The sequence below is a fragment of the Alligator sinensis genome, unplaced genomic scaffold (genome assembly GCF_000455745.1).
Source record: "Alligator sinensis unplaced genomic scaffold, ASM45574v1 scaffold1792_1, whole genome shotgun sequence".
NCBI classification, from domain to species: Eukaryota; Metazoa; Chordata; order Crocodylia; family Alligatoridae; genus Alligator; species Alligator sinensis.
In genome coordinates this window covers 79,410-88,175 of record NW_005843275.1, presented here as the reverse complement: position 1 = coordinate 88,175, position 8,766 = coordinate 79,410, and the positions used below count along the sequence as shown (strand labels likewise).

The following is an 8,766-nucleotide window of genomic DNA, read 5'->3' as shown; positions in this document are numbered from 1 at the left end:
TTGCGCGCGGGAAGGGATTCGTCTGGACTGCGATCGGCGACGGGGAGAGGCTAGAGGGTGATCAGACCTCTGTTGCCTGCTTTAAATGCACTGGGTCCGTAAGGATCCGCAGTGCTTAGAGATCTTCACACAGCGTGAAGTCTCCTCCTCCCTTGTTCGTGGAGTCCTCCAACTTGGGCAGAAACCACTCAAGCCTCTTATATGGCTAGCAAGCCAATCACTAGCCGCCACGTGTGAATAATTTAGAACTGGCCAATAATGGGACTCGAATTAGCATACAAATGATGGGAACTCTTTGCAACGAGCATTTCTGTGCTGCAACAAAGAAATGCACCCTGCAAAGAAAGCTTCAAATTGGCGGGAAATTCTCCCTTGCACCGGGGTTCTCCTCTGCAGCAGAAAACTCCACCGTGCAAGGAAGCTGCAATTTAGCGGGGACAATTTAGCAGTGCCGAAGCGCACAAAAACAAAAATCACACCCTTTGGGTTGTGACAAGCCCCAGAGCTGGGAGCTGGGGTGGAGGGGTGGGGGAGCGTGCACATCTGTTGGTGCCCATAGTTCTTCTCCCTCTGCTATTTACCACAGGTGTGTGTGCTTGTTTTATTTTTGTTGTTTTCTTTTTGTAAATATCTGAGCATGGTGTAAGGCAGGGGGAAAACAGTGAAGATAACTTCATTTATTTTAGTGGTACTACACCATTTTACACCAACTGAGGTTTTGGCCCTCAGTCTTTGTAAGTCATTGCTTTTTAAGATGTGTTTAGCCAGACCTAGATTCCTTTCATGGAGAAATCTGTATAATGGAACAAAATTCCATTGGAAATGCTTTACAATTTTCCCCCTGCCTTACCCTCTTGAGGGCTGGGTTTTCTTTACTTGGTTGCAGGGTAGGCAGCTATTTCAGGCCGTTCCACAGGTGGATACTTCAAAAACTTCAGGGAAGTTGCAGAGAGACTGATACAGCCACCACATCCTTATATCTTCCTTTCCCTGTGCTAACTCAGACTTCCTCAGTATTGGGAAAATATCTGAATATACCATGGAGCTGCTGCTTCCCTTTTTGAGGTGCAGGCCTATGATCTGATATTGTCTATGTCCAGTAGATGAAGAGACCACAACGCCTTGTATTTAAATATCTCCCTAAAGTCCAGAAGCTGTTGTTTTCTTGTAATTGCAACACCCTGTACTGAATTTGGGGCTTACATTATGTTTCTGGATGTTTACATTTAAAGGAAGGAAACACTGCACTGCATTTAGCTGCTAAAAATGGTCACAGCGAGGTGGTGGAAATTTTGCTGAATCAATGGGAAGAAATAAATGAACTCAATGAGGTGAGAATACACAGAAGATGCTGAGGGAAATAAAGGTAACAGGTATGCAAGGCAAAAAGAAAGTCCATATTTAAAAATAAAACCAAAATAGCTGTAAAATAAATAGAGTTTCTATAAACTAGTCAACACAGAGCATGCATGCATCAAAGTTCCTTTAAGCCTTTGTGCTAAGTCAACAAAGGAGAATGAAGAGATGACATAGATTTTTACCTCAGTGTTTCTGCTTGCATCCAGCTTGGGTCAGTAAGGTATGGAAGTTGCTGTCATTTGTTGCCCACTCTTTAATGAATCTGTAATGAAGTGCCTTATACATAACGAGCAGATGTGCACATCACAGAAATCTCCACTCTGGCTGGCACTCTGTTCTGCTGTCTCAGCAGAGAGGTCATGGATTAATGGGACACAAATTGCACCTCAGTGTGGTCCTTCCTGAATGACCTTGTCCATTGGCAGAGTGACATGATAATAGTGTTGCTGCTACTGCAAGTGTTGCACATACCCGGTCTGTTCTGTGGTTAAACAGAGGTCTTTCAACTTCATGATTGTCAGGCTCATTCCTTTCATTAGCGCCCAGTTTACTAAAATACCAACCAAAATATCCCCATGTTGTAAGTGAGAGAAAGTTAGAAATTACTAATGCTACAGTGAACATTGAAATGCTGAGGTGACTTTAAATATGCACGAGTATTAAGTAAAAATGAGAAACAAGGGTTTTAGGTAACTGTGCTGTGTATCTCATTTATTCTAAAGACTCACTAGGGCTATGGATTGATTTTTATTCAATCTAAAAAATAAAAATGTAGGAGGTTTACTGCACTGTTTAGCTGATGCCAAAATCAAGAACACATCAGAAATACGCAAAATTCGGCTGACAAAAACTAATTTTTGGCACTTGTGATATGTATTGGATGGATCACCCATAGCAATATTGTTTTACTGGTGTGTCTGTCATTGCAATCTGTGGTCATAGTTGTGTCTAGTAGTGTGGGGGGATTTTAAACACACAAACGCAATAAAAATATGAAAATAGAGCTTGTGTATGTTTGGACTAGATTAGTATAAGGATATATTTATTAGAAATTTTTGTTGTAACCATGCACAGGTTAATAACAAAGGATTCAGATATTATTACCATCATAACCAAATCTCATTTTCTCCTTATTCTGTATCACTCTGGCTAAGCTTGTATACCATATGCACCACATAACATGGCAAACTAGGTCTGTTTCACAATTGCACAGATTGAATGTTAACAGACATTTTTCTTTTTATTATGTTGGGCTAGAATGGAGAAACACCATTTTACTTGGCTGTCGAAGGAGGTCATGAAAACTGTGTTGAGATGTTACTGGAAGCAGGAAGTGACATCAACATTTCTGATAAAGTATGTGTATAATATTTCTTTGCAGATATGGTTAATGGGACATCCTAGACTCTGTGAAGGGCCATGTTCTGTGCACTAAAGGCAAATAAAAGTTTTGTAAGGACAGGGAAACAATATTTTTAATAGAAGGTCTTTAAGAAAGTGGATAAATTACACTAGATATTTATGTTGTGTTGAGCCTTTTTTATTTACTTTATATTCAGTAATAAAACACATGGCTTGGAAAAATAATCACCAGCGGTAATTGAAAAATCTGCATTTTTGGCAGTATACAACAACTGAGCTGATGATAAACATGTTGTCCACATCTGATTCCTGGATTCAGGTTCAATTTTCATTTGTTTAATGGTCTTGGCTTAGCACTGGAATTTGAGGTGAAGCTCTTGGTCCCTAAAAAATTGAGAACAGAAGCATGTTCTGATAGCAGAAGGGACAGTGGCTGCTGCATGTAGTAAATATAAGAGATGAGTGTTTTCTAGTTATTTCTTTTATTAAACTAAGTATATAATTGGGGGAGAAAACTGAGGAAGGGGAGTTTGCGCCCAAAAGCTTATCTAACTTCTTTCCCAACTATACAGTTGGTCCAATAAAAGATATCACAAAAAATTCCTCACCTTTATACATTTATTGTACCATTACTCTAATTCCATTTAAAATCTAAACAGATTTCTGATATGTTTTAGCTTAGAGTCACTGCAGCATTTGATAATTCACCATCCACCAGGATAACTTCTTGCCTACAGTATAAATTTTTCTAGGTTTCATTGTCAAAAAAACCATTCTTGCTTCTTTTGGCTAAAGTGTTAACAGAATGTTTTTTCAGAAGTTTGGGAAGTGTGCAAATGTGAGTGTAGTTACTTGTTAAAGGTCACACCAATCTAAAGGATTGGGAGATACAGGGAAAGCTTCATTTTCAGTGGCACAGGGTAACTGAATAAGTTGGATCTTCTTTTTCCTGAGAATAGATCAGAGGGGAGTTGAATTTTTAGAAACCTATTTTGCCAGCTACCAGTGTCATATTCCAGTAAACATTCATATTGATATGTTGTGTGATATGATCTCCTACTTCATCATTTTACTATAAGCACTTTTTGATTCATAGCACAATTTTAAACTGAAGCTTCATCTGTATGGGTAGCCATCTTAAAAAAAGAATTTTCCTTAATACTCTGAATTAGTTCCAGTGATTAAAAAGCCCTTTGTTTGTTTCTTTCAGCACAACAATAATGCTTTGCATATTGCAACACAGAATGGACATAAATCCTTAGTCACATTTCTTATTGGTAAAAATATAGATCTCGTCACTAAACCTGAGGTGAGCATATAAAAGTAATTCTTTCAGCGTGACTTCCATGTTTGTCTAGCATGGTTTATCTTTCTTGATTACCTTTTTTTAGAATTCTCCTAGCCATAGGGTTACTTATTCTATCATTAATTATTTTAATGTAAATGTCATTGATGATGTTGTTGTATGTGGGAACCAACAATTTTAGAACCCCTTTATGCTAGGTGTAGTTATAACATTGCAGATAGCTCCTGCTTTGCAAAGTTTATTATTTAAATGGGGAAAACACCTTAATGTCCTCATACACTCTGCTTAAAAAGAATCCCATCAGAATCTATGTAAAATCCTACCTTGATTTTATTTTGTTCTATGACATTTTATAACATTCAAATTGTGTGCCATCTTAGGCATGGGATTTCTTATTATATTTGAGATTTACCATGATCCTGAAAATGACTTTATTGTACTGAAGCAATGCTACTCGACCTGCAGCTTTCAGGCCAGATCTGGCCCGCAGAGTCATTTAGCCCACCAGGCTTCCCATGTGTTAGGAAATATGGAAGTGGATGAGCAGTGGCAGCATTAATTGCCACTCCTAAGCTGCCAAATTTATGGGCCTGTGGGGAGTCCCGCAGACCGGATAACATGGCCCTGTGTGTTATATTGCACCAAGGCATTGTTGGACTGGCACATGGGGGTGCTCTGTGGCCAGGTCCAAGCATGGAGGGTTGAATCACCACATGACTGCAACTGGTATATGGCCACATCCAGCATGCAGGTCAGGCCAGTGTGTGGGATCATATTTACAGACCAACACAGTATGGGATCCAGCGCCTACAGACTGACCCCCTGCCACTTATCCAGCCCACAGGGCCAGAAGCCTGGGTACCACTATACTAAATTATAACATTAAAATAAAATATCTGGATTTTGTAATATAAGTGGCCCAAGCATTTGTTTTATATTTTAGCATTGAAGGAACAATTATTTTATTCCCTTAAATATCAGGTTTTTATCTTTGCAATATTCACAGTAAAAAGTTGAATGAGAGTTTTATTTTTTTAAAACCCTGAAGAAATGGGTGTGGTTTATGTTAACACTACCTATATGGCAGTGGTGCTAAATTATTTTTAAAATCTATTTAAGACTTGCAGATTCAGCATGCAAACATTACTAACCAATCTGTTGGGTAAATACCTCGTTTTTTTCCACTAAAAATCACTTGCATAGTAAAATTTAAATTCCAGCTGTGTTCCTTTTACATTAATAGTCTACCAAGATAATTTACTAGCAGATATTCTCACCAAAGCTGCATATTTTAAATGAGTGTTAGAGAATATTCGTAGAAAGTGGATTTTCAACTCTCGGACTTGATCTATCACCCCAGAAACCTGATCTGGAGTTGTGCTCATTGAGTCTGTGTTTGGACAATTGCAATTCCAGATCAGGTCTGCAGGGAAAGCAGAAATGCCCATACATGTTCAACTAAAACACAAGCCAGCACATTGTGAATATGAAGTGCTTATAATGAACTGCTTGTAGACAGTCTCCAGACAAAGAATTACTCAGTGTCATTGTGCAGTGAATAATTAGTTTTCTTTACTTGCTGTTTGTAAGTTGCTTTAGGTAATTAATGAACAAAAAGAGATTAGAGACAAGGCTTTGCAATTGGGTTTCCATGAACAGTCCTCTGCACCTGTGTGCATCTACAGGGGATAGGGCCCCTCATATCAATAATTTACCCGATAAAAAGTATTCACCTAGCTCTCAGCCCAGAAGACAATTCAAATGAAATTGAATGGCTCTTCAATGTCTTTCTTGGGAACAACAAAATAATTTTGTACTGTAACAAAAATGAAGACGTAGCCCTTCAGCACAGCTTTATTTATTTGCAGGAGTGCAAGCATCTTTATTCAGAAAACATTGAAATATATATTTTTATAGCAAGTGATACTTCATCCCTGAGGCATCATTCAAGCAGTTCTTTTTGCATGGGACCTTTCTTCATTATATCACATTGCGCAAAGCAATTGGCAATCATGGTAATGGATTTTGACTGAAAGAGCTGTTCACAAATATGGGTTCAGAAACAGGGAATGGTGTGACTTTTTCTTTTAGGGCTGAGAGTAGAAGTTTCTTCACAATGAGGAAGCATAATTAGGCAAAATTATTACTGCATTATGCCCTGTTTCAAATCTGAGTGGCAGGGTTTAATGGAACCCTCCTATATTATTTGAATGCCACTCTTGATGTAAGTGTCCAAGCCTAATAGTTAGTTCATTTCTCTCTACAGCAGAAAAATTCCCCTCTCCACATAGCTGTCATCAACAATCATCTTTCTGTAGTAAATTCTCTTTTGGATGCCAATCATGACATAAACTGTTTGGATCAGGTAAGCAAATTGCAAAGCAAAATTACTTCTGTATGACAGAGGAGAATGTATTTTTTAAACTTTTGATAAGTGGCTATTTATTTTAATAGCTCTTTATAAGGTCAGAGTACAAAAAAGGGGATGAAGAGGCATTTGTCTCATACTCATTTGCATATGTCTTGCTATCTTAGAGACGGGTAGCAACATAATATTCAGAAAAGATGTAGCTTGTTTCCTACTTGAATACCCTACTTCTGTATTTAACATATTGCTAAAGTGAATCAAAGTTTTTGAACTGAACTAGGCAGATAAGGTTCCTTGGGTGAATTTGATATCTTTTATTAGACCAACCACACTGAACTACACACCCACTTCAGCATGGGAGGCCATTGTTGTCCCTACAAGAAATAATGCCCCGTTTAAAACTGATCTTCTGTGGTACATGTCAAATGAGGCACCTTTCAGGGTCCCTGCCTCTTTCAAGCTCCAGTTAATTTTCAAGGTTGAAAAATTGGTGTCATGTATAAAAAATGTAATCGGCACAAGCACTTTCTCTTGCTTAAGTGTGACTCCTGTATGTTCTAATCAAACAGTTCCAGATTCTGGTATTTATTATTTCTGTAAACAAAAGCAATGAACATTGTCTGAAAACAATAAGCATTAACAAGTCAGGAAGCACCAAACCTATAATTGCTCTGTCTCCTGTGAATCATAGTGTTTTCTGAGAAAGAACTTAGTTTTGTTAGATCTGCTGCTTTATCCTTTATCCTTTCTCCATTATTGTCATGGATTACCTAGATTACATATTTAATCCTTTATAGGAACCTAGATCTTGAGAGTGGCATCGTTTTGCATAATCTGAATCAAAGCAGATAAATAAAATAAACACTGAATTTAATTAAAGGATAACATACTATTTCTCAAATAATGCCATAGAATAAACAGTTCTGAAAACTCTTCAGGCTCATCTTGGGACTTCAGGTAGCATATGACCAAATGTACACTTGGAGCTGCTTCAAAAGAAGGGGAGATGCTGCTTGAAAATGCTGGAGCTATTATATGTGCATGATCCTGTAGTAATAGAAGTGAGCTAAATCTCTCCAACTGTGATCCTGGATGAAGTTGGGTCCAAACATACATTTGTTCATACCCGTTGTTTCTAGCATGCTTAGAGAAATACATGCCAATAAGAGGTACTATGATTATATATCAGACTGCAGAAAAATGTATAATATTTTATATGAGGAAAAGTAAGTTGTCATCCTGTCAAATGGTGTCATAGAGCATTGCACAATGGAACAGAGGTAAGGTTGTACGTGGAAACTTTGTGCTGGTGCTTCCTGATATTTCAGTCCAAAAGCAGGAGTCTGGAGATGCTGAATCTTATATGTGACTCCTATAAATGGTGATATGCCTTATCTTCAGCAGTGGTGCTTCCAAAGGTGTGAAATACTTTCCTATATTTCATAGTAGTCAAACAAGTCAAATAAGTTATCTTGCCACTAGACATAAGCAAGAGGCAGACACTTGGCAAAAGGGAATTGGGAAGTGCCAGTTGCTCACTGGAGTGGTTATTACCAGAGTTAAATTCCTCTATATATCAAGTAAAATCTTGTGCAGAATGAAATTACAATCAGGCCAGTGGGTTTTTATGGTTTATTTACTGAATATAATTGAATAAATGTGGGTTTTTTTACTTACCACATTTATTTGACTCTAACACAAGTCCCTCCCCCTCCTCCCCAGACATCATGGGGGCAAAAAGCCCCTCATCTTAGATTCCCACACAGAATGGAGGGGTAGGGGGCAGGCAGCTGCTGCAGCTCTGACCCTAACCCCAGGTTGGAGCCAGAGTCAGACCCACAGCAGCCACCTTCCCCCCACCTCCCTCACACCCCCACTTGCCTTCTGCAGCTTCTGCCCACCATTTTTCTCCATTATTGTCAGGTGCAGCTCAGCTCCAGCTCAGGCTGGGTTCCCTCCCGGCACGGAGCAAAATGAAAACTCTGTCCCTTGCCCAGTGAATCAGCAGCACTGCCAGTGCTGCATGGTTTAGCAAGGGCTGCGCTTTCATGTTGTGTGCTCTGGGGAAGGAATAGAGCCCAAACAGCATCTGACAGTATGGGGCTGGGGGGGTAAAGGCAGAGACTGGGGAGTCAGGGGGAGAAGGGCAGACACCGGAGGGAGTGGGGGAGGGAGGTGCAGAGGCTATGTGGGGAGCTGGGGGTGAGGGGTTCAGGTAGTAGGTGGGGCAGGAAGGTTGCAGGGGGAAGAAGTTGGGGACAGAGGACAAGGAGGGCACCTGACCCTCATAGTCACCTGACTCCCTCCAACCACTGCTTTCCCTGCTGTAACAGTGGGGAGAGATGAATTCCAGACAATCTCCAATACTTAG

General features: G+C 39.5%; 1 protein-coding gene across 3 annotated transcripts in view; it reads left to right on the top strand.

The window, feature by feature from the left end:
* The window catches only part of ANKDD1B (ankyrin repeat and death domain containing 1B), a 40,899-nt gene that overhangs the window by 18,808 nt on the left and 13,325 nt on the right, over positions 1-8,766 (top strand). For all 3 annotated transcript variants that reach the window (XM_025194689.1, XM_025194688.1, XM_025194687.1), the window contains exons 6-9: positions 1,233-1,331; positions 2,617-2,715; positions 3,932-4,030; positions 6,294-6,392. In XM_025194689.1, coding sequence (XP_025050474.1) covers positions 1,233-1,331; positions 2,617-2,715; positions 3,932-4,030; positions 6,294-6,392 — 396 coding nt within the window. The remainder of the gene's footprint in view (positions 1-1,232; positions 1,332-2,616; positions 2,716-3,931; positions 4,031-6,293; positions 6,393-8,766) is intronic.